The 18,858-nt window shown below is 31.8% G+C and overlaps 2 protein-coding genes across 4 annotated transcripts; one reads left to right on the forward strand and one right to left on the reverse strand.

The window, feature by feature from the left end:
- Window positions 1–1,960: 1,960 nt before the first annotated feature.
- On the reverse strand, window positions 1,961–11,656 carry LOC126837283 (transient receptor potential cation channel subfamily V member 5). 2 transcript variants are annotated; one of them, XM_050571124.1, is made up of 17 exons: window positions 11,385–11,656; window positions 11,017–11,195; window positions 10,673–10,757; window positions 10,416–10,592; window positions 10,097–10,286; window positions 9,846–9,999; window positions 9,336–9,486; window positions 9,164–9,267; window positions 9,017–9,099; window positions 7,421–7,862; window positions 7,148–7,327; window positions 6,905–7,056; window positions 5,631–5,740; window positions 4,966–5,147; window positions 4,403–4,519; window positions 4,167–4,292; window positions 1,961–2,240 (listed from the first exon to the last, which is right to left on the reverse strand). In XM_050571124.1, exons 1-17 carry the CDS (start codon window positions 11,473–11,475, stop codon window positions 2,094–2,096), a joined length of 2,670 nt encoding a protein of 889 aa, XP_050427081.1. In that variant the 5' UTR covers window positions 11,476–11,656; the 3' UTR covers window positions 1,961–2,093. The 2 variants fall into 2 exon arrangements, with proteins under 2 accessions (XP_050427081.1, XP_050427082.1); XM_050571125.1 differs by lacking the exon at window positions 1,961–2,240 and having other exon boundaries at window positions 4,180–4,292; window positions 6,952–7,056.
- A 3,868-nt stretch (window positions 11,657–15,524) lies between these two features.
- On the forward strand, window positions 15,525–17,965 carry LOC126837320 (uncharacterized). 2 transcript variants are annotated; one of them, XM_050571180.1, is made up of 6 exons: window positions 15,525–15,625; window positions 15,754–15,854; window positions 16,160–16,331; window positions 16,762–16,841; window positions 17,478–17,649; window positions 17,846–17,965. In XM_050571180.1, exons 2-6 carry the CDS (start codon window positions 15,768–15,770, stop codon window positions 17,905–17,907), a joined length of 573 nt encoding a protein of 190 aa, XP_050427137.1. In that variant the 5' UTR covers window positions 15,525–15,625; window positions 15,754–15,767; the 3' UTR covers window positions 17,908–17,965. The 2 variants fall into 2 exon arrangements, with proteins under 2 accessions (XP_050427137.1, XP_050427136.1); XM_050571179.1 differs by lacking the exon at window positions 15,525–15,625 and having other exon boundaries at window positions 15,684–15,854.
- The last annotated feature ends 893 nt before the right edge of the window (window positions 17,966–18,858 follow it).

The raw sequence follows: 18,858 nt of genomic DNA on the forward strand, positions 1-18,858 counted from the left end.
TAAAAGGTACGATTACTACTGCACGGTAGCATTTCCAATTTGAAATTTTCTGATCGCCACTTATTAATTTTTTTTTTCTCTGTTTAGAACTGTTTTTTTTTTTTTTTTTAATCGCAATATATATTGTTATAAAAATATAGTATAATATATATTTTATAACTCGACTATTTGCAATATAAAAGTATACGCAGTACTAATACGTTTAGTAGTTTCTATAATATTATTTTTTTGGCTATACACACATATATATATTATATATTGTTATTATTGATATTAAAAAAACACAACGGTTAACTTGTGTGTAGGATTATGTTTTACAATCGACCCTTTTATTATTATTATTATTATTTATTTTTTATTCTCATTCTTATTATTATTTCTTTAGAGTTGTATAGTTTTCGTAATATTATGTTACTCCAAAGATGTAGTAACGGTCGGTTTTTGAGAGGGAAAAAAAAGTTAGTAAGACTTGCGCTGTTTTTTTTTTTTTTTTTTATAAAGTTATTTGTAAAAACCTATAGTAATTTTATACATGTATATCGGTGCTATCGATCTTCAGTTTTCTGATTTTATAATATTGTAATATATAACGCGTAACGTGTGTTGTTGTCAATAACGACAGTTATTATTCAAATTTTCTGTATATTAAGAATATTTTGAGATACAAAAAAATTATAATAATAATAATAATACTTTGTAAGGGAAGAGAGATGAACAGTTGTGGTCCGAAAGTAAGCCGTCAACGTTACCAATGCGATGACGAGTCGTACTGACTACTACCGTTTAGTGTCGAACGGGCGAAATTCTCTTTTCCATTTAGTTGTTGTAGAGAAAGTTCACGTTTATAATTGAATTCTTCCCCTCTCCCCCCACCCATTGTAAACAATAGTTTAACATATTTTGTTTGTTTGCGCTGTGTTATCGCGCTGTACGTTTCTGGAAAAAAAAAGAACTAATAATAATAATGATAATATTAAACGACAGGCGGACCGTAGTAATATTTTTCTTTAACGTTTTGTTCTTATTATTATTATTAATTTTTTTTTTTGGCATTATCTAAAATTTAAAAAAAAAAATCGACCCTAAAAGAATATGTGACGCGTGTTGTTTCTTTCGTACTATAAATATATGATAATAATAAATGTATTGTGTAATTAATCGTCGATTGGATTATTATTATAAATAGAGTAATGTGTAAAATTAAGTATTATTTTGTATAAACGTGTGAAAGATGTAAAATATGTGTCTTAAACGGAGTGAAAAAAAGAAAAATTATGTTTAAACGCCATTTTTTAAAATTATTGTCACATTTGTTAGGTTAAGCGCTTTTGTCGGGAATTGGAGACTGATAAAAATCAACTCTTTGAGTTTTAGAGACTCGATTTTTAGTAAACTTAAGATGAAATAAAATAAGTTTTTTACTATATTATCATGAATCCTATAAAACAAAAATAATTATGTTTAGCGTGTGCCCGTTGAGTTGAAAATTATATTAGGTATTATTTTTGTTTTTTAAATTAATGCAATTTTTTTTTATTAAAATTTTTTTTTAAAAAAAACTAGTTTAAACGAAATTCCACCAGTTATTTTACATTTTATTATGATATAATAGTCAAATTTATATTAACGACGTAGCCTGATATTGTAATTTTTTTAATGTTACTTGATTTTTTTTTTACCTTAGGTGTTAGAATTTTTTTTTTGGACTATAATCTGTTTGTAAGCGTTTGATTAAATGAATTACTTTGTTTTTTTTTTTTTATACTTAGGATTTACAATGTTGATTTTTATGTTGTCTTTTCTTCTACCTATAACAAATACAATATATACATATGTGTATATATATTTATATTTTTTACATCTAATAAACGTCTGTGTAATTACAAGCTAACTATTTTATACAATTTATTCATATATTTATATAAATAACGTAAAGTTGTAATTACATAAATACAACACGGTTATAAAATTGTATGTAATACGTATATGTATATATAAATATATATATCGGCACAATACGGTTTCATGTACATAATTAATCCCCAGTAAACTAATATTATCGATATTATGTAGACACACAGGACGTTATCGTTTTATTTCGGTTTTTTCTTGGCCGCGTCGCTTTTGGCGCACGACGACGACAGCTTGGTGCTCAGATCTCGAGCTTTCATTCTTTCCACGTACCTGTCGTGAATGCGTTTCATTTCCAATATTTCTTTCATTCGTTCTTTGTCTTCGTCCTGTTAAAAAAAAAAATCTAATAATAATAATAATAAAAATTTGACTCCTTAACGGCCTTTGTGTACAAAACTATCTTCCTTTCAGAGAATCTTACTAATGATTATTATTTTTTTTTTTTTTTTTACCACTTGGCGTTTAAATAGAATTTTTTTTTTTTATCGATCGCTGTATGTTTTTTTTTTGTTCAATTTTTTTTTATGTTAATCGTATTTATGTTTTACGATAATATTACGATAATTATACTTTTGTTTTATACATACGTAATTATTATTAATTTTTTCGATCTCATTTCTGTATGTGAGAGAATACAGTTGAAAAGTAATTTGATAATATAATTATTTCTCGATTATTATTTTATTACTTTTTTTTTTTTTATTATTACTATTAATAATTATTATTTATCATATAAGTTTACTTATTATTATTATTATCTAATATGTCAAATAAACCGATGAATTCAAACAATGAGTTTATTTCGATAAGACTGCGTATATTATGTTTTTTGCAAGAAAAACTAAAGATCTGTCGACGAGACATTACTGTAGCGACTTTTCTTTTTAAATTATTAAAATACACTTTCTCAGCTATGCATCGAACATCACATCGTCTCTTTCAGTTTCATTAATTTCCTGAATTATCGTTTGCCGCCGTTTGTTTTAATTTTAATAAAACGGGCTGAGGCAATAATACGTATACGGATTTTGAGAATAGTATTTGTGGTAATAAAAAAGGACAAATTAAAAATATTTACAATTTTCCATGATTAATTGACAATCATTCCTAAATATTTCAATAATTGTTCTGTATTTTTTAAACATGATTAAGCTTTGTGCTGTCCGTACTTGGTCAGTAGTTCAACATAATTTGGCACGATACAAGTGTGTCGGTTTCCGTTACTGATGGTAGATAAATATTAATAATTGGTTTACAAAAAAAATACCAAGAGTATAATATTAAGATGTTAATGTTGTGATAAATTTTCAAATGCTTATTTTTTAAGTACATATTCCAAGTTCAAATTTTGGGACTAATTTTTTTCAAATTTATACAGGTACAATTTAAGGGTCAAAATAACGTTGTATCTTATTGATATTTTTCCAAATTTACATATGCATTGTTATAATATCTGACAACACACTTGACAAAATTCCGGAGCAGAACGCTCGTTTTCCAAGTTGGCATTAATTATAAATGGACTTGCGTCGAAGACATGTTGTTTGGACGCAAAGAAAATTAGTTTTTGTAAGATTAGGTAACACCCAGAATGGGTCAGCCCTGGGCTATTCATTTCATTAATCCGGTTCTGATTATTATTAGGTATTATATGATTTTGAAAAAAAATCTACCGATACATATTATTATCACTACACGCCTCCTCCAAGTATATTCTGTCCTTTGTTCGTTTTTCAAGACATTCAATGATTTCGGTACATCTGGTCGACCACATGGTCCATCGTCTACCCCCCTTTGTTCTTGTTGGTATTTATGTTTTGTTCCCGCTATCGTGCAGTATAAACCGGTTGTGATCACTACCACAGTAAATATTAAAGATTTTATACACATACAGTGTATACTAAACGTATAAGATTTTACGGAGTATTAAAACCACGTGTACACTCTAAGTATACTCACTGATATAAACAATCGAGCGTATAGTAATTTCAACAAAAAAAAAACTTGGCCTTTTGCCTCTTATGACACTTGAACTACTTGTGAATTAGAAAAAAACTCCCATAATACAGCGCACATGGGTACTTGAAGACGACCGGACAACACGACTTGAGAGTACTCGAGTACAAAATACATCATTTTTGAAAATACTTCAAATATATATCATAAAGACGCTAAATTTGTGTATAATAAATATGGACTTAAACAAGATTCAATAATAATATTATGTCATGTAATTAATATGTTGATCTCACCGTTTGGTTAAGTCGCAGGATCAATGCTCTACGACCGTCCGACATGGGTTGAGAATAACGCAACAGATTTTTGTGCCTTTGCAACGGGCTTACACCTCTTTCTACCACCAACACTATCCTGGCCCACTAAAATTATTTAAAATTATTAGAAAATAACTTGTTGAATGTCAAAGTCAAATAATGTCTAAGTCAAACAAATGTATTATATAATATGTATCGTCGTTTTGTTGGTATACCTGTCTCTGCCATTCGTTTCTGGTCTCTGCAATCTTTTGATATGTGTTACCCATCATGGCGATCAACATGTTGACCAACAAAATCGCCACGATCACCATGAAAACGATGAAGCAAAACTGTACAGGAGAAATTCAATCGCAACGTTATAGGTATTACATATTAATATGATTATAGTTTACGTTCTTGTGCATTGGACAATATAATAATTAAGTAAAATATTTTTCGAAGTAAGCGATAAGGCGAGCTGCAGTGTGACCGCAATGACGAAATTACATATTTTTTATTTGTTTCAGTACAGCAACCGCGTGATAAAAAAACATGTTGCTTATTACCTGTTATAATAATAGTATCATGTGAAACTGGAACTGACCTATTGATCTGGACAGAGTCGTTTAAGGATGTTTATACTTGTGCAGTGTGTTTACCAACCTATACGAAAATGATTTTGTTTTTTTATTTAAAGCGGTCACACTGTCGCTCGCCTTCTTGATTAATTAGTCTCTGAGCACAGGTCATCATTATGGTACATGTTTACTCTGTGCAATCGAAAGATATAGCGTACCTTCGCCACCAAAGTGTGACTGGTCTTGTCGAAAGCCTGATAATACTCTGAGAACGCGTTGACCGACATGAGAAACATGGCCATGATGGACTCGATGGGCGACGGCATTGGGTTCTCTACGGTGTCGTCGATGTTGTCCGGGGTGTACGGGTTGTCGAACGATAGAAATATCACATAATAAGCTGAATCGGCGAAAATAAAATAGCGAAGAGATAAAAATTATTAGACAACGGTAGTTATGTGTTCAAATTATACTCTGCTGTCTCGCGAGAGAACGGTACCGCGCAGAAACCAAATGGCGTCACCCCTATCTGCGCATGCGCGTACGAGGATAACGCGTTTCTGCGCAGTGCCGTTTTCTTGTGAGACGTAGCCGTAGAGTAATGAAGAGGAGAGTTGTTCCATCAAAACAATGTTGATTCGACAAGGCGGCAATTTTCAGTGCAACCACTTTGGAGCGAAACCCATAATAATCGTGGCGGCACTGCTTGTGTTATCATTTAATGTTACTTGTCACCATGGTTTAAGATAATATTGTTATTTAAAATTGTACTCATCACGGAAGTTGGTTGTCAAAACATAATTTTTACACGTCCATTTTTTTTTTTCATGGCCATGATAAAGCTGAAAATTAGCAACCTTTGTCCAAACCATGTGATACATACCTTGCGAAAAACCCATGACGAACACCATATAAATGGACACGAACCTCAGTAGATCTCCGATAATCATTCTGTAGATCATGACCACGAAAGGTCCGACAGTCTTGAAACCTCTGCAAACCCACAGGAAAAATATCAGTTGCTTGTATGATGTAATATTATTTAGACGAAGTTACACAATAATAATTTTTGAATCATTGATTTTAAAATGTACTGGTAAACGGAGCCGTAGTTACACAAAGAAGTCAACCGATTTTATGCGAAATTTAATGTTTATTTTTAAAAAACAAAAACCCACTCCTAATTTTTTTTAACCTTATCAACCTAAGATTTTAAAAACGACTTAAGCTTGGCTGTATACACCTTAAAATCAATGCTTGGCCTAATAGTTAGTATATTCGTATGGGTCTTTTCGCGAAATGTGGTCAATTTCAGGATTGAAATTTTAATAATTTTAATTATCTTTTTTATCACTTTAAAGGTCAGAATCCAAAAAAGTTCGCCATAGAAACATTTTGTTTTTCACTTGCCCAATAATCCCATAAGTCCAATTCCAAGCGAGTGAGGCCCAGGGGTGTGACTCCATGGGAACTGAGATTGTCATGGTTGTTTTGGGAATAAAAAAGTACAATTTTAATCATGTGGATCTACTGTAGATCATAATTATTCTGTGACGTGACTCATAATTGGCACGGGAGCGAAGTGAGGGAAATCCATATCCAAAAGGCAAAAATTCACTCTATCACCACGCTTTTACTGATAACATATACCGCTTCCCAGACAAAGTCGACGTTTTGATTGGTTTTAGAGGGAATATAACACCAACTCCTAAAAAAAAAAAATGTCTTTACCCATTCCAATCCTGGGACCGAATTCAAAATTGGGCAGGGAAGTGAGGATTTGAAGTTTGACCACACTTAAAACGTGAGCCTCATAGTTTATTGTCGATTGAATGGTATTTCTCCAAAAACTATCTTTTACCACCCTTTACACCTTTTACTATTCCAATGTAGCTTTTTCGAGCACTATGTCAGAATCGGTTTTGAAAGGGTCATAGGACACCTTTGCACTTTGAGCCTGGCCAGGAGTGTGAGGTAATGGCTGTTAATTTATTTTTCAACTTTGTTATTGAAATAGACAAATGATTCAGATTGGCAAATTCTGTTGGCCCGAATACACCCTAAATGAAAAATTGTACCACTTCAGGGGGAAATGACCCATATACGGTTTAAATATAAAAAAAAGAACTATGCGTTGAGTGCACAAGTGAGAATTACCTGCAGAAGAATAAAAAGTACGGACAAGTAGTTAACATGATGATTACCGCTATAATGTCTTCGGCTTTATCGTAGCACGTAAACCTCAACGGCGGTATAGTCATCATCAGAAGACACGAGAACAAAAACATCACCCTTGCCGGTGCTATCGCCTGTAAACAAATAGCACAAAGTGTAATAAAAAAACAGTCTAAGCATGTCTGGTTAAATTTTTTTTATTCTATATTCTAATAAAACGCCGACCAAGTTTTCGATGAACATCTGAAGTCCCAAAAAGCTGGCTTCTCGGACAGCGGCTAACAAGTAAAGGAATGCACCTACGAACATGGCAACTTCTGAACCCATTCGAATCAAGTCATCGGTAGCATGGACAGTCAAGAGCCTGCAAATTCTTTGCCTTTTGTTCCACCAATACTTTTTCGTCTACATAACAGGTAAGTTCATTAGTCGTTTGGACTGATCGTGTTCGGTAAACTCAAAGTAACCGATGCGTTGTCCAAACGTAACTGTACATACCTTGTTGTAGTTGTTGGTATTATTGGTACCGTTTCTGTTGGCCGTGTCCCAATTTCTGTGCTTTCCTCTATCGGAGCTAGAACCTTTTCCGAAAAGACTTACTGTATCAGCTGGTCGAGATTTGCCGGAAAAGACCAACGTGTCGTTCAGATCTTTCGCTTCAGTCGTGTTGTCCAGTGACATCATCGCGGTGGTTGTTTCGGTATTGAACACGGTAGTCAGTGAACTGAGATCGGTTACATCGACAATTTCGTCATAGATAACATTCTCGGGTATGGTTTCATTGTCCATAAAATCCATCGGAGTCGTCGCCGTGGTCGTGGACGATGTGTAATTATTCAACGGCGGTTTAAGACCACTTGGCGGTGGGCCCGGGCGTAGCACGAAGCAAACCATTGATATGGAGAAGTAAAAAGCGAAAAGAAAAAATTGCCTGTAAAACCTATAATATAAAGACATACCAAGACAAAATGTCAATATTAGATGGCTAATACAAAAATGTTGTTCACGTTCGCTGCTTGTAGTTGAATCGCTTCATGCAAAAAGGGCATAAGTCACCATTTTAACAAATGCGTGATTATTACAGATTTGTTAGCACTCTACTTAGACGCATCTATTCATGTTAAAAAATAATTTAGTCCCATTACCAGAAATGACTAGGAAAATTTTTGATTTTTGTAAAAAAAAAAAAGCATTTTTCAGCCGAGTCTGCAACCACGAAAGAGCATTTTCATGCCTCGTTGAAGTACCGAATAAATTTAGAGTAGTGGTGGAATTATAGATAATGAAATAGTATATTAACAAGCAGTAACAAGCTAGTATCTAAGGTGGCTAATAAACATATTATCAAGTTTCTGGCTAATATTTTAGTGTTTTCATAATATCTGGCCTAAAACTATTCATAGGAATATGACCTCTTAAATTATTATTGAATGTATTTTTCAGATATAATTTGATCGTTGTAAATACAACACATAATTTAAAATAACAGCGTAACACTTTTTTCGGTTATGTGCCAGAGCTAAGACATATAAATGTCAAAAGGGTTTAAATCCACTATACTTAAATGCTAATAATCTGGACTGCATTTGAAAATAATAATATTGTTTTACAGAATGTAATTTTAAAGTTTAATATCTATTAACTTTGATAAAGCCCTTAAATGTTTATGCACTTTAAAACATATCAAACGTTTTTTTTTCATTTTTCCAAAAGTTTAAAGTTAAGGACTAAGGCCTTTTTTGCATGAAGCGATTTACTTTATGTTAAATATGGTTAACTGATGACACCAAATTTTGCGTAGGTCAATACTAAATAGCCTAAATGATGTAAGCGAATTTAAACCGACGATTAATAAAACAAATGCTTTGAGGGTTATGCTAGTACAGTTGCTACATCAACAAATATATAACTTTCTAGAATAAACTAAAAGGGTCTAGTATAATTTTCAATAATATGACTGAAGTATGCAACTATAGCTTTAGAAAATTCAGACTGAGCTCAAGAACGGGTTTTAAAGATAGAAACATTAGTTCCATTTGTAAATCTAAGACGTCGTACATCGTATTATTCATAGATTTAACCATAAGCATTTACCGGAATTTAATGAACGCATTCCATTTGGCATTCAACAAGTCCACTAAAACACCGTCCATCATCTCTAAATGTTCCGGGCTTTCCTTGAAAATAAAATTGTCATCGTTAGACCAAATCATTTTTGAAAATAATGTAATTTACGCTCACCCCAAAGACGACCAGATTCAGCGCAGAATTTTTACTTATTAGTCCTGTGTCGTTGTCGATGGTGTCTATCTGAGTCAGAGGATAGGCGGCACATGTAATACTGCCTGTCAAACACACCGAGTTGTTACGTTTTAAGGGTATAGATGTTATTGTGGAACTCGATTCATCTTACCGATTTGCCAGTAAATTTCTCGTTCGATGTTGAGTATATGGAAAAAAATCTGGATTCGAGCCAGTTTCGCTGCCAACGTGAGAGGCGTCAGATTCTGAACGTTTCTAATGTTAAGTTCCGCCCCAATCTCGTAAGCCATGTCGAAGGTCGACTGCCGACAACATTACAGTTATTTTAGTTATTTAAGTGTGTACCGTTTTAGGACCCCGGGAGTCCAAGAGTCCATTACCAGGTCCTTTTGTTATAAATCATAATAGACTCTTGGTCCAATGGTCCAATTGTTAGTGATACATTCAACAACTAACCAAAATCCAAATGCTAGAATTTAGTTGCTAAATCACCGTAGTTTGGTTAAACAGAAAGCTTAGATCTACTTTTAAGTTTGAATGTATCGATCATGAACTTAAGTAAAGTTTTTAACGCAAATGTAATTCCTTTATTCGATAAATGATGCTCTTCCATTACACCTTAACGCCAACAGCAGATTACTTAATAAGAAATCATGATTACAATTTTTTCGTAGATGACGAGCATGTGCAAGACCGTGTTTCCATTGGTGTCTTGGTTGTTGGGGTCGGCGCCTCTAGCCAACATCAAGCGGTAACTCTCTTCCTGTCCCAAGCATGCGGCAAACGACAGTGGGTATTCACCCCAATAAACATACCTGCAATTTCGATCATTGTTAATCATGCTCGACACAATCCAAAATTTGTTTTGAACTTCATCGAACCGAGAAAGTAAATTTAAGCTACAGTACTTACCCTTCGTAATTGGTATCTGGGCAGACGTTTACCCATTCGTGATCCAGCGAATCTGACCGAGAGGCCTTTTGATCTTCGGGGCACATGAAGTTACCGAAACATCGTTCGTTTAAGTTGGCACCGCTGTCCATCAGCACCTTGACCATGGCCGGATCTTCGTTGACGATGGCTATGTGCAGTACACTTTCGCCTAAAGTGAAGTTAAAACAAATTGAATCGACGGAGACTCCTATAGACCGGTGTAAATATCCTCGTGATGACAGAAGACAAACAAATAAAAATGGTTGTGTATTAAATTAGAAGACCGAACCGTAAGTACCGTAGTATTCGTCGACCATGTAAATGTCGTTGACCAGTTTCGGATAGAATTGTAGCAACCGTTTCGCCAGATCCGCATGTATGGAAGTGGCGTTCAACAGGCACAAATGCATCACCGTTTCACCGACTGCGCCTCGTTCTTTCAGGTCCCAACACACTTCCCGGTATTGCACTTCACCTGTAAAAATGAATAAAATAACACAAGATAAGACGAAGTCGAAGCTTTTTGAAGATTTACTTTGGCGCTTAAGCGATTACCAAGTTTCTCCAGTTCCTCCAATGTCGGTATGTCTTTATCGATTTCGTAATCGTTCGGGTCTTCTAGGGCTTTCAAGTGTGGGAGCTGCGAAAACCAAATGACATTAATCACAAAATTACGGTGAAAGGTGTGCTTAAGGTCAAGGTAACAATATAGTATGTTTTCCATAGAATAAATCACTGGCACTTCTCACAAAAACGACCAAACAGTGGTTTCACTATTTATCATTATAGTTAGCGATCTTGTTTATTATTTTTAACCCGTGAGTTCGTAAGCTACATGACAGAGTTAACTTCTGTGAGGTATTTAACTAGATAATATTAAAATTGAAATGGTCACCTACCTGTTTGGCTCTGGACCTGTCTCGGTTCCTGAGTAGCACCAATTTTGCAATAGGAATCTTCCTGCCCTCTCCTTTGTTGTACAATAAAGGTTCAACCTTGGTTTTAATGGCATAGTCTAATTCGGCGAATTGCTTGGTTTGCACAGCTCGCTTAATCAAGTCTACCAGCAAACCGCCTCCTGTAACATCCGATGGACACAATAAAAGGCTCAGTCACAGAATTAATTAAAAAACTATCGGTATTGCTCGCAAATATTAACTCGGATACTATGAGAATAACAATTGAAAATGTACATCTCCTCGTCCTAAATCTAGCTAAATCTTGTGCACAATTTCACGGTGCATTCACAGCTGTGTCTTATACGAACCTTTCAGATCCACAAGATTGTAGATCTGTGTGGAAGAGGTGTCCACCTGTTTCTTGACACCACTGGCCACATTGCTCTCGGTGTTTCCCATCGCCCGGATCCGCTACAGGACCGCTTGAGACAATGCTCATTTGCTATTGGAATTTGTTTGGATGGTCTGCGCTTGGGGGCTCATAACGACGGTAGGTACCTTGGCGAGTTTATCGTTCAAGACTGGTGGCAATACATGCGAAGGAATCCTATTTGCTACGGTGGTGAAGTGTGTGTGTTTGACGAACCCACCCGTGCCAGGAGCCGAGCGACACGCTAACCTACTCCTCCGCCGCCCTTACGTGCACGAAGAAATTCAATACCATGTAAATCCACACGAGAGGGTCAAAATTATATCTGGCAGCATGTACAACACAATGACTATATCCAATAAACAATTCCTATCCGGCTGTGGTCGTGTGCTCGGTGCTGTTTTTTGAAATACAGACAAAACCACCCTCTTCGAAAAATTACCATGTTTTGTTTGTTCGCAGCACGCTGTGGTTTTGCGGTTAACCTATTATGCGTGTAAAACATGTCTCGAGGTGGGTGAAGAGGGTTAGGATGCACGTTGTTGGAAATTATTATTCATATTCGTACAAAACAGAAGGTAGACAATCGTTTGTGAAGTGTTGTACTTATACATTAAAGTATATCAAGGTAAATTCTGCACACATAGTATACAAAAATAAATATCACAAAAATTGAATAAAACAATTTACAAACACTGAGAAGATGTATAAAAAGTACATATTATTATGTTGAAATTCGCTTAGACTCGTTTTTTCATGTTTTAAACTGACACTTATATTACATTTAGTTTGATTGTCTAGCAAATTGATAGCGAAACTATTTTCTTACCTCCAACAAATTTAAAAATGAAGAAAATTTTTATCAATTTATTAATATATCAGAAAATGAGAACATGGTACTAAAAAATGTGTAAACTATAAAACAAGATATTATACGTAGGTGAAACAACATTTGGTTTTTAAGTATTATTATTGGCTTTATACAATGTATTTTATATTCGCTATAATTTTTTTTAACAATAAGATACTATCATACCGTATTAATCTTATTTTATATGTATAAAAAAAAACTTATAACGCGGTTTATAAAACATATTTTTTCTCATATTCAGGTAATATTTACAGATAGAACCACATGTTGTTTTCGACACCGTACAACGGCAGTACATTTTTTAACTGAAAAAAGTGTGCACATTTATAAAAGATAAAAAAAAAAAGAATATTTCGAATTTCTTAGTTTTTTTATTTTCAGTATTACGTTTGTACAATGTTCTTTTTCCAAAACTTAAATATATTACCATCTATTTTTTTTGGTAAATCCGAGTTTCAAAAGATTCACATCTAGTAGTTCATTTATACTCTCCATCCTAGATTTCCCTAAAAGAGGTTGAAGCGTGTACCTAAAAAACATAAAGACATTTCAAAGATCATCTATAGCCAACTTTTGAGTATTCTATATATTTCTTAATTAACTTTTTTCGTCTATATAGGTGCACATCGGAGTATTTAAAATTTTAATTATTTTTTAACTATGGTTTTTGTATTTCATAAAATAACAGTAAAAAAAATCTGATGTTATACTATAAATAAAGCGTTCATTTGAAAAAAAAATAGCATTAATTTGTTTCCATTGGATCTAGTCTAAAAACTCTTGTATATAAAATTTATAAATCAATTATTAAGTAATATACCTAAATTTATTATACAGGGTGATCCAACTAACGTAAGACACTCATTTTCTCTGAAAATATGAACATTTTGAGAATTTTTTTTTCCCTTAACTTTTAGGTACATATTTTACTACAATATTCAATGTTTTGATCATTTTTATCACCAATCCTTAGAAGCCAAAAAGGGGAATTCTAACCTGGAATCTAAGTAATCTGTAGATAAGAACCGTTTGTCTATCATTATTTAAAAATCTTTTACAGTGACTTCCTAGTTGTTAGAATTTTATCACAAATTGGACACTGCAAACATAAATATGAATTTTAAGTTCTACCGGTTTTGGAAAACCGAAGAAACATGATAATATTTATGAAGAGGAAATGTAGTATCTCTACAAAGTCATAGCTAATGAACAGATTACTGAAAATAAAAAATTCAAACGCTAACATATTTTTTAATTTTTTGTTTACAAAATTATATAAATAACTAAAAACATCTAAAAAAACCAAAAATCTCCGGCCTTTCGGCTTATAACATAATATAATACTATTGTAAGAGTTCTACGTTAAACTTTGATCATTATGGTACAACTACAGTTGTACAGATAAAATATGTAGGTACAAAACTAGGTTGACCATTATTGTACATTAGTAATTTCTTAATACATGTTTTTCTTAGTTATTTAGGCGAAACGGTTTATAATTGTGATTAAATAATTCGGCTATGTTTACACATCGAACCACAAGTTGTTTTCGATATCGTACAAAGGGTTTTCTATTTTATTTTTTTACTGAAATAACATTTTTAAACATATTTTATTATATTACTTTTATTTGTGTGTAGGGAAATAAATAATTTACAATGATTGTAGTTTATCTTTTAAAAGATTTAATTGACGTGGACAACGCCGGGTCGTAGGTGTAAGGACTTCATAAGGTCAAAACATAAAGCTAAGAAAACTGTACGGTTTTTTAACCCAAGTATATATCATAATATATTAGTAGACAAATAATTATTCGTTATGTATTTACAAAATGCGCCAATGTTTGCAATAGGTCTGTCTTGCCTACCGTGTGTCACCTGTGTACACTGTACATGAACGACCAAGAAATACTAACAAAATTCCCCAAATGTTTACATCAATAGGTAACAATAATACATTTTTTAAGGGTTTTTTAAATAATCGCAAAACTCTGATAAAATGTTTTAATGTTATAGCTATTACAATTATTGATTAAAAATAAATTTACCTATTAAACGTAATATGCAATTTATAAACTTAGCTCACAGTCCATAGGTACTTGGTAGGATATCACAATGTGAATTTGATGTAATATTATGTTATTTTTTAAAACGCCCTGTTTTTGTAGAATAATAAAAAAAACGGAGGTATGTTAATAACTCAACTTGTAAAAATTACACAGTCACAATGACTTTAATATGTACTGTGTCTGTAGTTGGTGCATATTTATTTTTATTAAATATTCAATATAATTTGTACCCAAAACGCATTGAAAAAGCTGTTTGAATTTTCTATAAAGTTTTGTCGTTTAAAAAATTCTAATTGTTAACATACAATTTACATTTTAGATTTTGCGCACAGCAAAGGAAGTATTATTGGTTTTTAATGATAGGTTATGCCTTTTATTGGTTTTTGCGTTTCAATAATTTCGCATATATTTAGGCTTGTTAAATGTGATGTACTTAAACTGTGGACAGGTCACACTAAACACACCCTACTCGATTGTTGAATGACTTTATTTGATCTGGTTGTAATACTACAGTTAGACCTATCTTCAAACTAAGGCACGGGGATACTCAACCAAGACAGTTAAAATTAAATATTTTTTTTTTTTTAATTTTAACATATCATATTGTCTTGCAATAAGTAAAAAATCAATAAAAACTATAGGTAATAGGGAAATATGAATTAAATTAGAAAGTTAAAAATTATTGTACTTATTAACTTCAATTTGAAATGTACTCTCAGAATTAGTTGAGAAAATTATAGTATAATTTTAGCTTCGGACCGGAGCTAAAAAGGTATAGTTTTGGCATGATGATTTTTTAATGTATGTTTGATTGATATTGGACACATGATTTCTTCTGAACGCACTGAACTAATTTTTTTAGGCGGCATGGCCAAAGATCCATGTATCAGAAATAAGACCTAGAAGGAACTTAATTAGGCCAAGAAAACATCTAATATTTATAGCTAAATTGCACTACTCATTTGTTTTTAATCAAAAGAACACTTGTTTATTACTAGTTTTGTTTGTCACATATTTTGTTTACACAAAAAACCCAAATACTGTTTTTAAGCATGTGTTTTTAATTTATAAGAAAAACAATGTAATAAATAATACATAAATGTGTAAAAATCTTATGTATACATAAAAGTTATAACAATTAAGCTACACAGCTTGGAACTGTTTTCAATCTTGCAGTATCCATTCTCACAATAAGTACTGCGGTAATTCAGAAACCATTTAAAAGCTATAACTATAGCTGGTTTGTATTCATTTTTTTACAACAATAATTATAATACAAAAATACATTATAGGTACAAATATTAAATTGTTTGAAATTAGTTTTGACTTCAAATCTAATAATTTAATATTTTAAATACCTGTTTATAGTATAAAAAGTTAACATGTATTTGAAAAACATTATACTATTAATCTGCGTGACGCTATACATTTCACAATGTCTGGGTACTCGTATATCTAATGATCAACGTGTAAGTAAAACGAGCAGTAGTTATTAATGATTGATAGAAAATTCAGTGATTCTAGATGAACAATGTGCAAAATGTGTTATATTGTTAAGATAATTTATTAAATGTTTTATCCTTCCCCGTCTTCGTACCGAAGAGTATATTTAAGTTATAACTACACTTGTAAACAATACAATAACAATTAAAATTAACGTTAACACTTTGAAAAAATCCGCATAACAAATACGTCTGGAAGTTTGGGGTTTTCATTTTTATGTGTAAATTATAATATACATTTTAACGTCTAATTCTTATTCTAAAAACAATAGGAAATTATTAGTTACATAGTCGAGAAATATGCAAATCCAAATGGCATAGACAATGAAGAAAATGGCGATCTGAACCTAATAGGCGTAAAAGAAGTCATTGATGATGTAGAAGTGCAACTCCAAATAAACAAACCTCTTTCCAGTGTTGAAGAATTAAAAGTGCTATTATCAAGTAATAAACAATTCAAAAATATCCAATAAATTTATGGAGTTAATTGTTCAGGAAATATTGAAAAGACATTTTAATAATCAAGTTTGTCATTTGTATAGGTGTAAATTCGTTTGCATATAATAACAAACATTTTTACTTAATAACTAGATAAAAAATTTAAAGAAAGGGGGACTTTTTTTAATGATGTAGAAAAAAAAATGTGCACATTGTATAGTATAATATCAATTTTTTTTTTTAGTTTAAAATGTTCGATAAAACTGTATAAGTATTACATTATAATTATTATTATTATTATGTCCAAAGCATCTATATAAAGTCTGGACACGATAAGAAGAATTAAAATGTTACACATTATTTTTTTCTATTCCTTCCAAGTAAATAATCCTAATTTGGTTATTTAAAAAATGTGCAAATTTTTTTTCAATTTCAGGCTATTTATTCACATTTGACGATGTCAAAAAGTACTTCGCAGAATACACAGGACAAGTTTTGAAGCCGGGAAGGTCTTTGGTAAACAAAAAACTATCTGCCAAATAAAATTTTAGTTAAGTGTTGTGTGCTGGGACACTCGAGATATTCCAAGTTTTAACTATTATATATAAAATAGTTTGGAATAATTCTTGTAAGATTTTCGCTGATTTGTAAAAAAGGTGAATTATTGTTTGGAGAATTAATCTTATGATTGAAACAATATTTTTAGGAATTTTTACAGTTTCAGTTTTTTTTCTTCTCGGATCTCGTACAATACAGTTTTTCTCTTAAATCAAAAAATATATATAGATACGTGCCACCAGTAAAACGATAAGATGTTCATAGCAAATTATGTAGTCAATGATTTTCCACACATAAAAAAAAAATAAAAACAATAACTATTTTTTACCGATTTCATGCAGATTTTGTCCCAAAAAGGAGAGTACATACAATAAATATTATTGTTTTTCCTCATATGCTTTAATTTCTATGAAAATGATATGATTATGCTAAAAAAAATCTAATGGTTAGGCCTTCATATGTTGCTGTAGAAAAATCAGTTTTGCTTAAATTTTTTTAACGTCTTACACTAGTTTAATCTTAAGATAGTGAACAATTTGTTGTTAATCTTTTTGAAAAAATTCTAATGCCTAGTATTTGTTCTAAAATTAATAGACTAGAATTACAGATCTTTTTAATTGGTATGGAAACACAAACGGAATAAACTTTCAAGTTTTAAAAACCCTTCTTGGCGAATTATCTCCGGGTACAAAGTATATAAAAGCCGGCGGATTTCCATATCTTCAATTCCCGAAAACCGCAATACCGTACAAAACGGAAATATCAAGTAATAATCAATATACTTTTATTATTATTTTAACTTTACTGATAATGTAATATTTAAATTTAAATCATTATATGTTTACTTACAATATTTTGAAATAAAAAATGATTGCAAGTGTAACGCATTCTTATTCACAACTTATTTGCTGTTAATTATTTGATTAGCTTGTTAAAAAATGTTTAACAATTTGTACTTTCAGTAAACAAGTTTGCTAATGAGGAAGTTGAGTTCATCGTCGTTGATTATTTTTTCAGTAAATAGTTGGATTTATATTATAACTTTTATTAAATTTATCTATATATGAATATATATTTTTGTACGTGGTTTGTCACATACAATTATTGTAGTTTTGATTAAATAATAAATCATTTTGCTCTTTTATTTTGTTAGAACTTATTATATTACTTTAAGTATAAGTACCCGATCGCGGCTGATTTAAACATGGATAAGTTTTTGTGCTGGATACACATTTGAAATTTGCGTTTCGTTGATATATAACGAAATTAAGTGATTCATAAATTGTTTTATTATAGGTAAGTTAGCTACTCTAAAACGTATACAGCCAGTACAGCGGAGTAGGCGTATCGTGAGGTCACAGGTTTACAGGATATATTACAACTATAAGTGATAAAAGAACTCAGCTGTAAGTATGTTCAAACCAGTACAGTCTAAACAAAGCACAGTACAAACTGTTTACAAATTAGCATCAAATGTGTTTATTTGAAAGTGAATCTATCCCAGTAAGCCAGTACAGAGGGATTGAGACTAATGGGATCAAAATATAGTGGGGACGGAGTGAGGAATTTTTTAAAATAAAAGTATTAAAACCACTTTTAAAAAAACGCTCTGATGCCAATCTGTAATGGTAGACATACAAATATCGATAAAAGTCAAAATCATAATAACAAAATTTGTTATAGCAAAATTACAATTTCACAATGTTCTCGAATCAGTCATCACATTTTAGGTTTTTATCACACAGATGTAACTGTATATTCTTTTTAAACTGCTTATGTGAACTGTGTACTGATACAGTACTGTAGGGTCAGAGTATAGTGAGATCCGAGCATATTATAGCTTAAGTGATAAGACTACTTTAAATAAACGCTTCGATACGAATCAGTATACGGTAGGAATATAAATACTGATAAAAGAACTATCGTGAAAAAAATAAATTTTACTCCCAGTAAAAGCAATGCCGCGATTACGAGG

The sequence above is a fragment of the Adelges cooleyi genome, unplaced genomic scaffold, assembly GCF_023614345.1.
Source record: "Adelges cooleyi isolate 19-005CV unplaced genomic scaffold, UGA_ACOO_1.1 ACOO_flye_CR_arks_rails_tigmint_CR_PRNA_248, whole genome shotgun sequence".
In the NCBI taxonomy this organism is placed as follows: domain Eukaryota; kingdom Metazoa; phylum Arthropoda; class Insecta; order Hemiptera; family Adelgidae; genus Adelges; species Adelges cooleyi.